At 51.0% G+C, this 18,307-nt stretch overlaps 1 protein-coding gene across 6 annotated transcripts in view; it reads right to left on the reverse strand.

Moving 5' to 3' along the window:
• The window catches only part of Ank1 (ankyrin 1), a 178,199-nt gene that overhangs the window by 17,911 nt on the left and 141,981 nt on the right, over positions 1 to 18,307 (reverse strand). For all 6 annotated transcript variants that reach the window (XM_038328930.1, XM_038328935.1, XM_038328929.1 and 3 more), the window contains 15 exons: positions 17,289 to 17,385; positions 16,902 to 16,980; positions 15,405 to 15,502; positions 15,101 to 15,325; positions 14,433 to 14,587; positions 13,818 to 14,029; positions 13,210 to 13,414; positions 12,796 to 12,892; positions 12,404 to 12,632; positions 10,859 to 10,984; positions 10,614 to 10,733; positions 9,387 to 9,465; positions 9,043 to 9,117; positions 6,769 to 6,900; positions 5,301 to 5,447 (listed from right to left, as the gene is read on the reverse strand). In XM_038328930.1, coding sequence (XP_038184858.1) covers positions 5,301 to 5,447; positions 6,769 to 6,900; positions 9,043 to 9,117; positions 9,387 to 9,465; positions 10,614 to 10,733; positions 10,859 to 10,984; positions 12,404 to 12,632; positions 12,796 to 12,892; positions 13,210 to 13,414; positions 13,818 to 14,029; positions 14,433 to 14,587; positions 15,101 to 15,325; positions 15,405 to 15,502; positions 16,902 to 16,980; positions 17,289 to 17,385 — 2,076 coding nt within the window. The remainder of the gene's footprint in view (positions 1 to 5,300; positions 5,448 to 6,768; positions 6,901 to 9,042; positions 9,118 to 9,386; positions 9,466 to 10,613; positions 10,734 to 10,858; positions 10,985 to 12,403; positions 12,633 to 12,795; positions 12,893 to 13,209; positions 13,415 to 13,817; positions 14,030 to 14,432; positions 14,588 to 15,100; positions 15,326 to 15,404; positions 15,503 to 16,901; positions 16,981 to 17,288; positions 17,386 to 18,307) is intronic.

Consider the following 18,307-nt stretch of genomic DNA (forward strand, 5'->3'; position numbering starts at 1 on the left):
GACTTCCAAAGGACTCTACTGTTTTGACTCCCTCTCTTTCTCTCTCTGGTTATTTTGAGACAGGGTTTCTCCCTGTAGCCCTGGCTGTCCCAGAACTCTCTTTGTAAACCAGGCTGGTCTCGAACTCATAGAGACCCATCTGCCTCTGCCTCCCAGGTGTTGGGATTTAAGGCACGTACCACCACTGCCCAGCTGCCTTCTGATTCTTGTTAGATGTTTCTTTCCTTGCCTGCTAACTTGGGGAGTATAGCTGCTTTGGATTCCGCGACCTCAGCAGCCTCCCCTTAACCCAGGGAGACTACCTGGGTTTCCCTAGAAAGGCAGTTAAAGCTGAATCTGGACATCAACTCTCTCCGTTTGTGTCTTATGGACCACTGACTCTCACCTCCTCACGCCCAGAGTCCTGTAAACTGTGGTCTCATAGAGGGTGCTCTAGTGTTGGGCAGCATCGTTGTAAAGGGGGGCATGTCTAATCCCTGCGACTTGGCCAGAAGCAGCATACATCATAAACATCATAGACAGATTGTCATCTACTGTCATTCTGTCAGCCTGGGAATCTCATCAGCACCTCAGGGCAAAGGTTTTCTGCCTCCCAAAAGTCAGAGGCTCTGGCACTCGTCTGTAACTCTTCCACCTTGAAGCTTCCACGGTCTTCGTCTGAGTGGAAACTCCATCTAAATGAGGCGTGAGTGGAGAAGACACACGTACAGTTTCTGTTCATTGCTGCCTTCAGGATGTTTCCTGTTTTCAGACTTAGATCTGAGGAGCTCAGCACCGGCAGAGCTGACATGAGTAGGCGCCACTGTCAGTGTGGGCTGTGGTCCCCGCACGAGGGATCTCTCACTAGGTCAGGGGGCAGAAAAGCTCTTGGGAAGATCTACTTCTGTCCTACCTAAGTTTCAGAAATGCTCATCATTCTAGGACTCTTGCTGTCCTGTCCTATTTGGGTCGCCAGCTCATCTTCCGGTCTAAAAGTCTTGCATTTGAAGTCTGACCATGGGAAGATCAGATCTTAGTCACATACAATAAGGCTTGGCACAGAGGAAGTCAAGGGCCTTCCTTCTTCCTCCCTCTCTCCCCCTTCCTTCCTTCCTTCCTTCCTTCCTTCCTCCCTCCCTCCCTCCCTCCCTCCCTCCCTTCCTTCCTTCCTTCCCTTTCTCCCTTTTTCCTTTCTTCCTTTTTTCCCTCTCTTTCTCTCCCTCCCTCCCTCCCTCCCTCTCTTCCTCCCTCTCCCTCCTTCCCTCCCTCCCTCCCTCCCTCTCTCCCTTCCCTTCATTTCCCTTCCCTTCTTCTTCCTTCCTTCCTTCCTTCTTTATTTTTCTAAAACATATAGGGATTTCTTTCCACCCTACTGGGCAGGTCTCTGCAGGGCAGGGAGAGGGTTCTCATGGTGGGAGGAGGACCCTAATCTACTTGCCAGTTTTGAGTGGGTTCCTCAGGGCCCCAATGACAGAGTCCTCTCATAGTGACATCTGTGCCTATACTACTTTGCTTTGGCTTCTTGAGTTGAGAAGATGGTGTGACTCCAGGTGGCCTTTCTCTGTAGCAGGTCCTTGTTGACTGATGTGGCCTACTTCTAGCCCTTGTCTATCTCGGAGACGTGGTCCCCATCTCCTCCAGCACCAGATGGCGGGACTTCTGAGGGCTTGAGGCAGCCCAGGAGATTCTTGTTGGGGCAGCTGATGAGCGCTTCCATGCTGTTCTTGACCCACCATGTGAGCACAGAGAGTGGGCCCGGGTTAAGTGCCTCTTCCTTCCACTTTCGTGGCTCCTCTGACGTCATAACATTCTTAGGGCTAGGGAGGAGGCTCTTGGGGAAGGGCTTGGCCCACAGATCATGCCTGCCTGTATCATGTTGCTTTGGCTTCCTGAGTAGAGTGAGAGCTGGGCGGGACTCCAGGTGGCCTTAGGTGGCCTTTCTTTTTAGCAGGTTATTGTCCTGGGTCTGTACTAACTCAAACGCAGTAAATCATCCTCTTAGTTCAATGTCCGTAGGCAACAAAAGCTATGGCCAGGTAACCTGGTCCCAGACAGGAGTCACACTTCACTAAGCCGCATCATCGAACGCTGATATAAATAAGTACGTTTTGTTTCCAACTAGACAAAATATGTCTCATCAAGACAGATGGAGCTGATGGATACAAGACGGTCTGCTTTTTCTTTCCTTATAAGAAATGTCTCATTTTTAGAAGCCTTGGGTTATTTTTGTTCTTTGTTGTTGTTTTTCTTACAGGCATTTTCTTTCTTTGTGCTTATTCCACAGGCCTGGGTGGTCCCCTCTGACGGAGGAGAACTGGCCTTTCGGCCAGGTCTCCTTTCCCACAACAGTGCAGGCATGTAGGTCGGGAAAGGCTGTGACGAGAGGAGAGTCCACCCCTGCCCCGCCCGCTCTTCCTGCAGGCACTGACCTGAGCCCCTGGGACCTCAGAACAAGCAGAGGAATGTGGCAAAGCACTCAGAAACTGAGGTGATGGTGACGTGGTAACGTGTAGGGCTCGCTGGCACCGGGACAGGCACCATGTGTCCCTGTTAGAGGACACCCAGAGAAGGGTGGTGCCTCTTCATCCCTGCACTTTGCATCCCCTGCATCCTTTCATTTCTGGCCGCAAGGATAAATGTGGGACAGGCTTCCGGGGACAGGGACGAGGGTGCAACAACAATACACAAGCCAATCCTGATGCCTAGGAGGCGGAGAGATTCAGGCCAAGGATCAGTTTATGATATTTGCCCCCTCTGAGGGCAACATGCCTTCAGGGTCCAGAGTCTAGGGATCTGGAGATCTGTGGGCTTTTGGGTGCGGGGGCGGGGTTCAGCACGCTGCACAGAGAAGCCAGAAGTGCAGAAGCATCTACACTCAACGAAGCGGAGAATAATCCTTTGAAGATGTCATTCTGTCGCTCAAGCTCCACCCCCCACAGAACCCTATGTTCCTCTGACAGTCCTTAGGGGTTGGCTTCCTGGTGCCCCTTAGGCCTCCCTCCTTCTCTCTCCCTACCTCCTACTGCCCCAGCCTCTCTGGTTCCTCGCTATTTGTGAATCCACCAGGCATGCCACCCTTCTGGAATGTTCTTTCCTTCTTGTTTACATATGGCTCATTCCCTCATCATCTCTGTGTCTTTGTTCAAACACAACTATCCTACCCTGCTACTCAGTTCCTTTATTCTGACCTGTTCATCCCCATATCACTGTGAGGCCATATCACATATAACACATTATATATTCTCACACACATCATATTATCCATGGGCTCATAACAGAAGGACGATTTCACAAAGGCAGAATCTTGTTTTGTTTTCTTGCCTAAGAACTGATTTCATTCCCCTGCCTAGAATGGTGTCTAACATGTATCTGATGCTTGAGAAATATTTGCCAGTTGGGCTAGCCCATGACAACAGAGCCCTATCATCAGACACAGAACATACAGACTTGGTCCCACTCAAGGACTTGGGACTGCTGAGACATTAACACTCTTCTGGTCTGACTGGAGCCAACATCAGTCCTTCTGACCCTGGAAATTCTAAGGGTCTGCTAGTCCCATGAATGTTAACTCAATTTAGGGCATTAAAATAATCTGTGGATTTAATTTGCTTGAAATAACACAGGCAATATTAAGAAGCCCATGTCACACCCCAAAGCTCCAGTGTTTGGTCACTTGTACGTTCCAAAGCTTACAGATGTTCTCAGCTGCCCATCTTTTTCCTTCTGCAAAGGGGGAACTGGCCTATTTAGGAGCTCCCCATAGGGTTCCAACCAGGTTCCTAGAGGGCAGCTACAATCCCCATAGCTGTAGATGGCTGTTCTGGAACCCTCTGGACCTGAAGAGTGAGAGAAGTGTACGCATCAGCAGCCACCACAAGGCAACACAGACAACACGCCATGCACACGCAACAGATGCCCATGGGGACAGCCATGAGATGCGTAGGGTGGGGTGGAGCTAGGAGTCCTCTATGACATGCACTTGTGAACTCTGACAGCTCTGTCCACTTGGCCAGGTGGAGACAGTGGAGAACAGGAAGTACAAGCAAATGAGTCATCAGGATGAGGTCAGAGGCAGAGAGAGAGGAGACAGGACATGATCAGTAGATGAGCCCCACGCCTGCTGGGGCCACATAGCATGTTTCAGGAGACACAGGACATGAGAGAGAGAATGGGGGAGGTTTGGCATGCACAGGCCCCACCTGACAGAAGGAGGCCCTGTGTCCAGTCTAGTCTAGAACTCACCTGCCCCTGGCTACTCCCTGCTTCCTGGTGGCACCCCAAGCCGTGACTCAGGTGCCCTTGGATCCGATATGTGCATGACTAGGGACAGTCTTTAAAACTACTGCTGTCACCCCATAGCTGTCCACAGTGAGGTATGGGACATCAGAAGAAGACACATCTCACAGTTGACAAGATTTTTAGTTAGTAAGCAGCTTGGAATCTAACCCAACTTCTAAAGATGAGGAGCTGTCTCTGCCACACGAGAGCCAGCAGACAGAAAGGGCCTAATGTGCAGGCTTCTGGGCCCCCACACTGGACTGAGGAGAAAATGGGACCCTGCTCATGTCCACTGGCCAGAGAGAGGGAGGACAAAGAGAAAGGTTTGGGACCTCCAGGCCTGCTCCTTCACGGAAGTGCCTGCTTCTAGCACTGCTTTGGGTGGAGTGCAGGCCTGAGACACAGCTCAGTGGCAAAGGTCAGGGCCTCCTGGGCTTCATCTCCTTGAGATGGGCCACACTGGGGCTCCCTGCCATGCTGAACCACACTGAAGAGTGCAGGGAAGCAGGTGAGATGAGGAAAGGGGAGAGAGTTGACAAGGAAGAGAGACTGGGTTCAAGGAGAGAACACCCTTAGTCCCGAGGGTTCACGGTGGGATTTCAAACAACATCAACTGATCCCCATTAGGCCCTGGGCCAGAGCCTCCCTGCGCCTTGCTTCCTAACCACAAAAATTCTGCAGACAGGGACCCAGGGCATAGGTCCTCTCGTGCCTTGTGAAACAGAAAGCTTGGAGATTCTAGGGCAACGGCCTAGGCAACTTCTTCCCAGACTCAAATCCTTTCCTGCCACGCCAGGCCCTTCTGGGACCTTCATTCTGGGGGCTGGTGGTGAGGGCCTGGGAACTGCTCCCCATGTGGGCACAGAGGCAGACAGCCCTGACCTGTCTCTCTCACTTGCCTCTACTCTCCCTGGTAGGAGGAGCTCATCGCTGACAACCCTCCCATCAACAGGAGGGAGAGATGACTTAGGGAAAATGAAGTGTCTTGGGAAGGGGCCTAGGAGGCAGGGCCCCAGCTCAGCCTGGTCTCACAGGAGACTCACCATTCATCTGGGAGGGTGATAATGAATAGTCCCGGTCCCCGTGCCGCCGGTCTGGTTTGAGGTTGCGGCTCTGCCTGCCGGAGCCCTCCAGCATGTTAATGATCTCGCTTCTGTCGATGTTCCGCAGGGCTGTGTACAGATTCTCCACTGTCAGCAGAGAAGAGAAGAGACAGCTTGAGGAGCAAGCTCACATGGTTCTAGAGCAACAGGAATGCTGCAGGCCTAACGGCCATGGGGCACAAGGAAGTCTGGGGAAGAGAAATAGTTCCCCTTTTTATACAAAAGGTCTACAGAAAACTCAGTGGCAGTTGTGGTTTGGCTTTTTTGTTTTGTTTTGTTTCTTTCAATGCTGGGGATGGAGCCCATGGCCTTGTGCATGCTTGGCAAATGTTCTGGCTCTGCTGAGCACAAACCAGAGGTTCAGCTGCAAATGTGAAACATCTAAAGGTAGGTGTGTGTGTGTGTGTGTGTGTGTGTGAGAGAGAGAGAGAGAGAGAGAGAGAGAGAGAGAGAGAGAGAGCTATAGAGATGTGTGCGTATGATAGCTATAGGTGTGTGTGTGTGTGTGTGAGGGAGAGAGAGCTATAGAGGTGTGTGTGTATGATAGCTACAGGTGTGTGTGTGTGAGAGAGAGAGAGCGAGAGCTATAGAGGTGTGTGTGTATGATAGCTATAGGTGTGTGTGTGTGTCAGAGAGAGAGAGCTATAGAGGTGTGTGTGTATGGTAGCTATAAGTGTGTGTGTCAGAGAGAGAGAGATAGAGATAGAAGTATGTGTCTATGATAGCTATAGGTGTGTATGTGTGTGTGAGTGAGAGCTAGCTATAGAGATGTGTGTATGATAGCTCTAGGTGTGTTTGTGTGCGCGCGCACGTGCATGTGCGTGCATGTGCGTGCGTGTGTGTGTGTGTGTGTGTGTGTGTGTGTGAGTACGAGATATAGCTGTAAGAGTAGTGAGAAAACAAGACAAAAGACTGTTCTTTTGAAGTCCTGGTCTACATCAGTGGATGTAAGAAGCGGATGGAAGCATTGAGTGCCCCCACAGGGCAGGATTTGGAGGAGTTGCTGAGAAAGAGTGAGACATGTCTTTCTCCAGGCAGGAGGAGGGTGTTCCTAAGACAACGAGAGCTGAAGCCGACCAGGGCAGGCCCACCTGACTCTTCTCTGAGACCACAGCCCTCACCTGGTTGAGAAACTCAATGGGAATACTTTGAAAACAGGAGTCTTACATCGTATGCCATACTATTCTGAGGGGTCCAGGGCAATTTATACCTTCCTCTGAGAAGGGGAAAGATTGAGGGCAAGAGCCACTGGTGATGTGATCTGGTTGCCTAGGAGACCTCAAGACTATGAGAAGTGAGAGAAGGGACAGAGAGGGGAAACCCCAGGTCAGCAGCAGGACTGGAAGCGGAAAGGACTCTGGTGAGGAGCAGATCTCTCTAGCCAGCCAGTTGACTGAACGGTACTGACACTTTGCATTTTCGCCTTCACGGGCCACCCAGAGGGTCAGCAGGGCCGCACTCTGCTCCAGCAAGGAGTTGGGGTTTTCTACACGGATCCGGTTGATGTCTTCCACAGTGAACTGCAGTTCCCGGGCCAGCTCTGTAGGCAAAGAACCAAGAGCCAATATGAGTGCTCAGCTTGTCACAGTCCCCATTAAATCTGGGGTTCCTCCCCACCAGGAAAGACAGGGCAGAGCAAGTGTCTGCCTCCTTGTGTTCCTAGTGGACGGGGCAGGAAAGAGGCAATGAATGAGAAAATGAAGACGCTTCCTTTCTTCTCGCATGACTGCACTGAGGAAGTGTTGAGAATGAGCTTCCTCAGGGAACAGGACAGGCTAGTCCTCAGACTTCGAAGGCACTACAGCGCAGGCCACCTGCAGCCTTGCACAGGTGGCCACTGGCAGTCCTCCAAGAACTAGAGGATAGAAAGGCAGCCCTGTGGTTACTATGGTACCTCCCTCTGTTACTTTTATTGTGACTGCTTCCAGAGGTTTAGAAGGGGAATACTTCAGGGTACTTAAGTATGAGGAAGACTGGAGAGAAGGTGAGTACAAGAACATGCCTATACAACACACATACAAGCACACACACACACACACACACACAATACATATAAGAACACAGACCATATACTTGCACGCCGTTGTGCACAGATGCAGTGCACATACACATGTGTATATATTTATGGATATGTATAGACACGGTGCATCCTTGCGTGCACACATACACACATGCACACACCCACACACCCACACACCAAGCAGGAATAAAAATAGCATGAAGAACAGATAGTTCTCGAACTCTGAACTCCTGTCACACGTCTTTTCAGAGAGTTCCCACTGTGGTATCTGAGTCTAGAGCACTGTGGTGAGCACACACATGATGGCCATCCACATGAAGACTACAACAAAGAGTGACAAGAGACAGCAGGTCCGTTTACAGAGCCCGAGGCCGCATCAACGTGTGGGGCATTGTCCTCTGCCTACCTGCTTCCCTTCCAATACTATCTGCCCTGCGGTAGCCAAGGAGTACCACAGGCTCAGCTATAGCCAGAGGTGAAAAGGAACATCTGGAGACCTTGCCTTTCCCCCTTTTCCCACAGTAAGCTGCCTCTGAGAAGGAAATGAATAGCGCTGAGAAGGCAGTGGACACAGACACGATACATACATCATACATACATACACACACACATAAACACATACACATATACATATGCACATATATAAACATACACACATACATACACATAAACATATACATACATATACATATGCACATATAAACATACATACATAAATACACATAAACATATACACACATATACATATGCAGATGTATAAACATACATACATACATACGTACGTATATACACACACAAACATATATAATTTGTCTTGTACTAACGTTTATTTGTTTGATTTTCTGTGTTCTGTCACTAGCTACCAACTTGCTTTATGAAGGTGGACCTGCACATTCCCCGCAATAAAGCAAAGTGAACCAATACATCCAGCTTAGACCATCAAGAGCTGGTGTGGATAGATATAAAGTCTGATGTTTATTTTCAAAGGTATCTTAAGCCAGCTTAGGTCCAGCTCATCCACAAATACCCAGGAAACACTGGAGCTAATGTCCGCCGGCCTAGTTATTTCCCACCACTCAAACCAGCAGCTGAGAGCAGAAACTTAGTAACCACCGAGTCTGCCTGAGTGACCCTGGACCTATTAAGCTTTGAAATAAACAGAATTTAAATGTAGAGATTAACTCAGACAACAGTTTTTGTTGAGAAAAATTCAAATAAATAATAACAGTAGGAAACATAAAACCCAAGTGGCATGTAAGATTGTTCCCTTCTGATTATTACATAAGGCTCATGACTTAGGATTTCTCAACTCTTGTCTGTGCTTAGCCGGTGCTCCTGATGGCTTAGACTGATGCTCAACTTGGAGAGGTCGTAAAATAAATGGCGGTTTCCCGAGTCTCTAGTATTCTTGCTATGAAGTAAGGACAATGGTTTTTCTCAGTGCTTACAGGAAAAACAGACAAACGAGGAGGGGGCAGGCAGCTCGCTGCCCTGCACTGGTACCCAAGGCTGTTGCTTATAAAATGGGCCATCACAGACTCATGCACAATGGGTGATGAGGTGAGGGCTGGATACCCTTCACTCTGGATCACCCAGGAGGAAGGGTCATGGGGTTAGGTAGATGAGGGTTTTTCTTCTTTCTTTCCACATTCCCTAACTCACCCGCCCAGCTGAGGCCAAGGTGCTCCGTGATGACAGCCATCTTCATATCAGCACGGTCTGTGTCACTGGCAAAACCTGGGAAGAGTCATTGGATTGCAGTTAACAGCCGGGGCCAGTCGCAGCATGGATGAGGTGGGCGTGCGGCCCTCACAGAAGGATGCTCAGGTTATACAGGGCCTTCAGATTACAATGTCAGGTAGAGACGTAAGGGGAGGGCTTTGTCTCCTGCAGACAAAGCAAGATAAATGGACACCAGGACAGTCCTTGGCAGACTGCCTAGATGGGAATGCACCTGCATTCTTATAAGAGCAAGCATACTGGGGTGCTAGGCGAGGGGCTCCTACCCAGCCGGGACTCGCTGAGAATGCTATATCGAAGGGAAAGGGGTGTCAGGGTCCTCCTCCTGTCTTCTGCTCCACCGCCCTGCAGAAGACAAAGAAAGGGTACCATGGATTTTGGGTGTACTCCCTCTTAAAGAAGCTGATATAAGCTCTCATATTTTGGCAAAGGGGCATGGTGGTCCATGGCCTGAGAGATAAAATGCATGGAAAGAGGTGGGAGTGAAGGGAGGCTGTGATACTCAAATACTTCATGAATAGTATCCATAATGGCAGACCCAGGGAGCCATAATCATGTGAGCGGCTCTATTCCATACACTCAGCTATCTGTGAAGCAGGTAGGTACAATTCTAGCTTCGATTTCATTGGCGAGGAAACCGAGGCATAGAGTGTAACTTGCACAAGATCTCCCATTAGAGACAGATTTTGAATTCAAACTCAGCTTTTCCTTCCGGATTCTCTTTTGCTCAGTGGCTCATTTCTGACTCACACTGGCCTAAGGTTTAACACCAGGGCCTGTTTGTAGGCACTGGCAACTCCATCTGAGAGAGAAATGGGTTCATTTCTCTCATCCCCGGAAAGAAAAGAGGAGTTGAGCCACATATATGAAGGTGACCTTGTTTCTCTTCTAGGTGTCCGAAGAAGGCTAATGACTCATACAACAGCACAGTAGCACTGACAGAAACCAGGAGATATCCTGAGGGTGGAGTTGCTCCAAAGGTCCGATCTGCGCCATGATGCTCTTTTAGGGATCAAAAAGAGTCCATTGGTCCAGACTCCTTGACTGAGCATGGAAACGTGGGTTTTGACAGTGGCTGGGGACACCAGGGTCCCCTTGTTTGAGGGGAAAGATGGGCAAATAAATGGAAAAGAGACTTAACAACTTCTGTCTACGAGTAACTAACTGGTCTTGGACAAGTCCCCATTCAGCTGTATCAGACACCTCAAGAACAGCAGGGGCTCTGTCTTCCCCGTTCTAGGGAGGCTGGATGTCCATATGAACAGTTCTATTGGTGCCTGGTCCTGACATCTGCTCCTCATATCACGTGACTAGGCTTTCTAGACTTTCCAGGGCAAGATTTCTCTCCCTAGTCACAAAACACATGTTCACAGCAGAGCGAGAACCCTGGGGAGCCTGGGGATTAAAGTTGGCACTTCAGAAAGAAGAAGAAGCCCTTTGGATGTCTGCGTGTTCTGGGGGCTTTGGAGGGACACTGGTGGGTAGCAGCTCACCTTGGTACAGGGCGGCATGGTGATGTTCAGGTGGCAGAGAATGTGCTGTGTGTCCTCGTACTTCATCGCCTTTCGCAGGAACGACAAGAACCCTCCCGGTTCACGACTGCTGTCCCTCACCTAGATTCAATTACACACAGGGAGCTTTAGCAGGACCCTTTATGCCTCGAGACTCGTGTTCTCAGGGCTTCCTGCCACCCAAACTCCTAGGCCAAGGAAAGAGGGTGGCCATAGGAGGCCAGCACCTTCACAGGGATGGCCAAACGGTTCTCTCGAAATGACTGGAAGTGGAAACTTCGTTGTTGGGTTGTTTTCTTGACAGGCACCAAGTTCCCAGAGAGTTCTGCAAATAGAGGCATTCCTTCCAGAACCTACAGGAAAAGAAAAGCATGCTGAGCTCCTATGGACAAGTCTGTAAGTTTCTGTGTTTCCCTTCCCCAAACTGTCCCCGCAGAGGCTGGGGAGGGTTAATGAGAAACCTCGCTGCTCATTTAGGGAAAATGTCACAAATGAGCTGTGCTCTCCTGATGCAGACTCAAGATGAAGATGTTTCTAAGTACTCAGTGGCCAGTCAGGACCGTAGAGCATGCCGTTGGGAAAAGCCCTGGTCTGTTCTTAGGTCCACCTGAAGATATTTTGTTTGTGAGATATGCTGAAAGGCTACAAATGAGTCTCACACATCAGGACTCCTGTGTGCATAACAGCTTCAGCTGAGATGTTCTCGTGATCATATCTGACAGCTGAGGAAACTGAGGCCCATAGACAATGAATACTTTGACCAGTGAGTGCCAGGGCTGCATCAGAACCAGGCACACCTATGTCTCGGCCCTGAACTTCTGATTCCAAGCCAGCTCTTGGAGCTGACTCTTTTGTCAACTTGAGCCAAGCTAGAGTCATGTGAGAAGAGGAAACCCCAATTAAGAAAAGTCTCAAAAAAACAAAACAAAACAAAAAAGGTTAAAAAAAAAAAAGGTCCCCTCACCAGACTAGCGTGGGGGTAAACCTGCAGCACATTTTCTCGATTGATGATTGACATGAGACGGTCCAGCTCACTATGGGCAGTGCCACTCGTGGGCAAGGTGGCCCTAGGTTATATATAAAAGCAGGCTGAGCAAGCCATGAGGAACAAGTCAGTAAGCAATGTTCCTCCATGGCTTCTGCTTCAGTTCCTGCCTCTAAGTTCCTGACCTGAGTTCTTGCCCTGACTTTGTCCCACAATAGGCTGTGATATACTGATGAACTATAAACTGAAATAAACCCCTTCCCCACCAAGTTGCCTTTGGTCATGGTGTTTCATCACAGCAATAGAAACCCTAAATGAGACATCAGCTTTCCCAAGTAAGTCCAGCTAAGATTCAGAGGCCGGACCCTCAAACGGTCCCTAGCTTATTATATAATGAGAGAGACTCTTGGGATTGGTAATAATTTATAATTGATAACGAAAAATCAAAAAAAAAAGGATTTCAAAAAATGGTGTGTGTGTGTGAGAGAGAGAGAGAGAGACAGAGAGAGAGAGAGAGAGAGAGAGAGAGAGAGAGAGAGAGAGTGTGTGTGTGTGTGTGTGTGTGTGTGTATGCACCACATGCATGCAGGTGCCCAGAGAGGCCAGAAGAAGGCATTGGATCTCCTGGAACCAGAGTTAGAGGTGGTTGTGAGCTATCTGACATGGGTGCTGGGAACTGAACCCAGGTCCTCTGCAAGAGCAGTAAGTGCTCCTAACTGCCGAGCCACCTTAACCCAAGAGCTTCATTCCCTTCCAGGGCTGCTATGAGGACTGCCAGTGGCCATACCTCTATGTCCCTGCTCCGCGCCACCTCCACAAAGTTTTCATGCTGTTCCAGGGTCTTGTCCACTTTGTCGTCTGTCATGCAGTAGCAGCGTAGCCGTCCCTCCCGCGGGTCATTCATCTTGGCAAAAATGACGAACTTGGCCATATAGGGGACTGCTGTGAGCTCTTTGTACAACAGAGTGGCAAAGTGCACGGCCTCCGCGGTCCGAGGACAGTCCGACAGCCAAAACCTAAAAGACGGCAAGCAGTGAGCATGGCCACGCCACAGCAATGGAGCCCTGTCTGGTGGGGGAAGTGGCAGAGGACTCTCAAGCCTAGCCTGGAAGAGTGGGCCAGGCCACAAGGGTGGCTCCCTGCAGCCACCATGCTGGGCTAGGAAGGGCCGAGTCGTACCTGGCTGATACATTGGTGGTAAAGTTGGCACACTCGTTGGCGTACACAAGCTTGGTTGTTCCTGTTATATCTTCCCACTGGGCTTGGTCAGTTCCACCTGCAACAGCAGCAATATCAGGGCTGGGGAGATGCTTTCCATCCATAAACAGAGAGCTTACCTGTGTGTGTGTGTGTGTGTGTGTGTGTGTGTATGTGTGTGTGTGCGCAAAGCCAGAAATGGAACATCCAGGGGATCCTTGGTCTACAAATCTATCTCCCCATGCTGTGCTGAGGACTTACACACAGGTCATTTTCCTCTCATCCCCAGCGAAGTCATAAGAGCCCAATGTAGTTGCTGGCTTTATCTTTATACTGCTCAGTGTGTGCCCTAAGCCAGCTGCTGCCAAGGAAGCGGCCACTACAAGCACCACTCACCAATGACGCTGCACAGGAGGCGCAGGCTGGTGGTGTCTCCCTCCCCGCTGTCTCTCGGGTTGTCAGTCCAGGAGGGAGGGAGTGGGATCCGAAGCCCAATGGGGCGGTGGAACTTCCGGCGCCTCGGCTCAACAGTGACAATGGGGCTGAAGGTGGCCTGGTTGCCGAGGAGCTTGGTCACCAGCTCATCTGGGACGGGCTGGGCCTGTGGAGTGCCAAAGACAGAGGGCTCAGCCCCAGGCAAGTCAGGTAGGGTCAGCCGGGTATCCTCAAAGTTCAGGTTAGGAGGTGACTACCTCCCCCTCGGACTCCCCCATATACTTTGATGGGATGGCGTCCCCCTAGGTCTAACCCCTTGACTGAGTGTCTTCCTGAACCTTTTTTCTATCTCCCACTTCATGCTTTTCCTCAGCGCTTTGGCCCACTTCAGGCCTTCTGTGGAATCCTTCCTGGGGGACACAGCTGACCATACTCAGTGGCTATGCTGGGCTGTCTACAACTCTTTAGGAAACACACGGTCACCGCGCCCTCCCAGAGTTCCTTAAGCGTCTTCTCCAGGGCCTGACCTCTATGTAGTCTTAGGAACTGACAGAAAGGGGCCACGTCACCTGTAGAGCAAGCTTCACTTTCTTGGTGACAGCATTTTCAGGGAATGTTGCCTGTACCATGGGCACCAGCTTGCTTCTTAGGGAGCCCCCTTCAGGACCGATGGTGTCATAGTCCTGGCAGAGCCGGGACATGATCACAAAGTACAGGGGGAAGTCGGTGGTGATGATGCGGCAAACACGCTTCTTTTCCAGCTCCTCCAAGCTCCCCAGCTCTGGAACCACAAGTTGCCTCAGGATGAGCCATGACTGTGGTCCCAGGGTCTCCACATCCTAGACACATACACCTAGGGGCTTGGCAGGGAGGTGGCCTAGAAGGCTCTGTCTGAGCTATGACTGTGGTCCCAGGGTTTCCCTAGTGGCTTGGCAGGGAGGTGGCCTGGAAGGAGAAGCATCTGAACCCAGAGGCCCAGTAGAAGAAGCACTGCGCACAGGGGTGAGGGGCACTATGCCCACTCACATATCCTGGGGCTTCCAGCACTTGATCAGAAGGACCATTCCCTGCCTCTCTTAGCCTCCCACATTCCAAGCAGTGCTGACAGACCAACCCGAATGTGCAACCCCAGATCCCACGTTCCTAAAGCAGGAAACCCACCCGGAACTCTGGGGCCCCTTTACCTTCGTCCATGCCGTTCAGGATCTGGTCCAGGTAGCTTTCTCCATAGCGACTCTTATGTTCCTTCCACACAGAGCCATTCTCACTCCTCAGAACCACCAGTTCACGGTCCCCACGGCCATGCGAGGCGAAATGGGGGATCTCCACAATCACAGGGCTAAGGTAGAACACAGCAAACGGCGGGAGGGTGTTTAGAGGAGGCCGGATGCCTGGACACAGGGGGATGGCAGTGGGCCCTGCTCACAGCCTACAGGGGGAAGGACCTACTGGCCAGGGCTGGGGAGGAACAGAGCTACCCTGGGCCACTGAGGCAGAGCTCCGGGGACCCCAGTGGGCTTCAGGTGGGTGAGAAAAGAGAACCCGTGGTTCATTCCTGTCAGGGGCCTGGGGACCCTCTGTGGAGAATGCCTTCCAGATGAACGCTCTGGTGCTCATCCGAATAAACCCTAGGTCCCCCATTCTCCTCTCTAGTATCCTAGCGCTTTTGAGAGTAGCCAGCTCCTCTAGAGCCATAAACTGCTTCATGGGCCCAAGAGGGGAAGGCAAGCCTGTTTGTCACCACAGCAAAGAAATGAGATGCTGGGCGCTGCCCAGGTAGGGTGGTCCCTCAGTCTCAGCTGAAGTGGCAGGAACTGGTTGGGGACACATTCACCAGGACGGCATATCTCACCTAAGGAACTGGGCCCCCTTAGGTCCCAGTGCGATGATCCTGCTGGCCAGGCCCTCTTCCTCAGCCAGTGGGGGTGGTGTGCTCAGCTTCTGAGGCTTGACCAGGCGGCAGGTGATACGCATGGGTGCCGCACACGTCCGGGGAGGGATCACTACCCTCAGGCCATTATGACGACTTCCTCTCATGGATCCTCCCCGGGCATCCACCATGAAGCTCACCAGAAACCTAGAGGCACGGGTAGATCATGACCAGGCTGACTTCTTTCTCAAGGGCAGGAAAAGTGGGTCCCAGATTGGTAACTCACCCTGTGTGGACGGGGCTGGCCACGGGACTAATGTTGTCTGAGGTCTCTGTGGCTGGGCTACTGGGGATGAGGGAATCCTCATCGTATTCTTTGGACCCCTGCAGAAAAGCAGAAAGCCTCTGGTCTCCTGTCTTACCCCAAGTTTACACAAACATGTGCCAGGTCCCAGAGCTCATCTGGGAGAAACCGCTTCCACAAAATGAACTCTGATCCCTTTAGGCTCTCTCCTTGCTCGCTGTCCTCTGCTCAATGCACAAATTGCTCACCCGTCCGCCCTTCTCTCCTGCCATTCTCCTGACCTGTGCTTTCTTCTCCAGGGCTGGTTCTAGATCCTGTACCATTGCCTCATGCCTATTGGCATTGTGTGAGGAGGGCTCCATGAGGTGAGCCCGTCAGGCTGTGGGGCTTCCCATTCCTCCCCGGAGGAAGGAGACTATTCATTGCCTCACAGAAATCCTTGTATCTAAGTCCACACTCAGAGCTGACCGCAGCTCTGCCATAGGAGACAATTAAACCCAACTGTGTATATGAAGCCCTAGATGGGCGATTAGTATAGTACAATATGGTGTATACCTCTGACTGGGTTTATGACTTAAGCAAAGATGTGGAAAGAGATGTTGGGGCTCTGCTTAGCACATACAAAGCCCTGGGTTCTCTCTCTGTGTGTGTGTGTGTGTGAAGAGAACGGGATGATTACAGGACAAGACTCATTCAGGTCCCCTGGGCTTGTTCCTGCTGCCGTGAGAGCATCTAGGGACAACGTCACAGTGGTACCAAGGTCCCATCTGACTCTCTCTCAGACTCACGGCAACTCCAATGCTGTATTGTGCTGATACCCGAGCGTATTTTCAGACTCATAACCCTTTGTGGAGGAGGGAGGGGATGCAGCCCACCTTGGCTGTCAGGCCTTGACATGGCCAGCTTTCCACACATCAACTCTCCCACCTCCCTAGGAAATGATCTTGCTCTGGTGGAAAGTGCCAATGGACTAGCTAAACTGTTTGAAATCCTCCTCCTCCTCTACCTCTATCTACCTTTTTGGACAAATTCGCGTGGAAGGCAAGGAAGACACAAGCCAGGGTACTGTCGTGAATAACTGTTATGCATAGCACAGTGCAATACCCCTCTGTCAGTGCTGGGGTCTCTGGCTTCTATTAATGGGGGCAGAGGAGGGAAGACAGTTGCCCCTTCTGCAGAGAGAGGAAGCTGACATTTGTGCATTGCAGGGAAGGCTTTCTTCCTGCTCCCACAGTTGGCCGGCCTGAGTACCTTCTAGCACGTTATGATGGTGTTTCTCACCATCATACCTGAAGCCCTCTGAGGCTCCCGGAACTCACAGTGGCCATAATGAGTGTGCTAGCTGTACCAGGCTCTACAGAACACAGGGAACCATGATTCTGAGGGTGTGAGCTTCTCTGCTTTAGCTTCTACTGTCCCTAGGTCATAGGAACACAATCATGGGATGTCCTCACTCTCTGCCACGGAAGAGACCCTTACCTGTTCCGCGTCTTCAGATCGGATGATCACAGTCTCAGGGGTGACACAGGGGATCCTTGGGATGGCTGGAGATTCCACCCTATGAATCAGGGACATTAGACAATCAAAGAGCAGAACATTTGATGCAGGCTCCTCCGTCACTCCTGAGAGACCTCAGTGACAAACCTCAGCCCATCTGTAATGACCTGGCTGGTTCACCCCTCACCTCTCATGTGATAAAATGACTCTGTTATCTACAAATTGACCCACGTCCTCCCTGCACCTTGAAGCTTCTCCATCCCCAGGCACGCCCAAGCCTGGCCTTCACCTCCGTCTCTACTCTGAGTCCCAGAGTGGTTCTTGGCCATCCACAGCATGATCCTCCCACCCACACTGGGCCCATCTTACACTTGGTCTAGCTTCGGCACAAAATCCAACAGCTCTTTCTCCTCACCCACATCCCGGGAGTCCCGCCTTTCTGCCTTGGAGCCAACAAGTTCTTCACCTGAAAACCAGGAGCTCAAGTGAGTGGCAGGCCGGAGACAAGAAATCACCTTTGTTCCTAGCAAGCACTTCTCATAGTTCACCTCCCAACGTCTGCTCAAAAGTGGAGGGCAGGGCTGGTTTCTGATACCCCAAGGGCCTGTTAGCCATGGAGATTCCCAGTCCTGTTCTCCCAGCACTAGAGCCCAGGGTGGGCCAGTTCCTAGTCCCTGTGTGCACCCCTTGGCTTTGTAGGGTGGAAAACAATAAGCCAGGAAGAAGGTTTTTTTCCTTTTGATGAGGTCCCCATCACACAACAGCTCTTTCAGAGCGTAAAGTGGCGCCACATGCCACAAAAAGTCACAGCTACAGATATTTCTTTCTTTTTCTTTTTTGAGACACTTTCTCTATGTAGCGCTGGCTGTTCCAGAATCTGCTTCCTAGACCAGGCTGATCTTGAACTCAAGGATCTGCCTGTCTCTGCTTCTTGAACGCTGGGATTAAAATCATAAGTCATCACTCCCAATTTAGGTTACAGACATTTCTAATCTGCCATTACAGAGGGGGAAACACAGCGCCCAGACCTGTTCACTCAGGGTTGGGACATTCTTTTGTCACTGAATCCCCTTATTTCCCATCACCTTGGAACTGTCAATTGTAATTCCAAATCTCATAAAGAGGACCAGCTCCCTGCACCCCGTCCCCTCTTCTTAGCCCGACTGGAGCAGCGACCTGGGCTCTAGGGCCCATATGACTATTGCCCTATGGGAGAAGCCCAGTCCTATGACCTGGAGCCGACAGGACGGAGGTGTGACTGTTCATGCAGGATGAGCACAGACACGGAGGCATGGGCACAGAGACAGAGGTGATGTCATGGTGTGCATGTCCTGTTTAGTCAGCTCCGGGCCCTGCAGGCCACAGAGGATGCAAAGCAGGCATGGGTT

The sequence above is a fragment of the Arvicola amphibius genome, chromosome 4 (genome assembly GCF_903992535.2).
Source record: "Arvicola amphibius chromosome 4, mArvAmp1.2, whole genome shotgun sequence".
In the NCBI taxonomy this organism is placed as follows: domain Eukaryota; kingdom Metazoa; phylum Chordata; class Mammalia; order Rodentia; family Cricetidae; genus Arvicola; species Arvicola amphibius.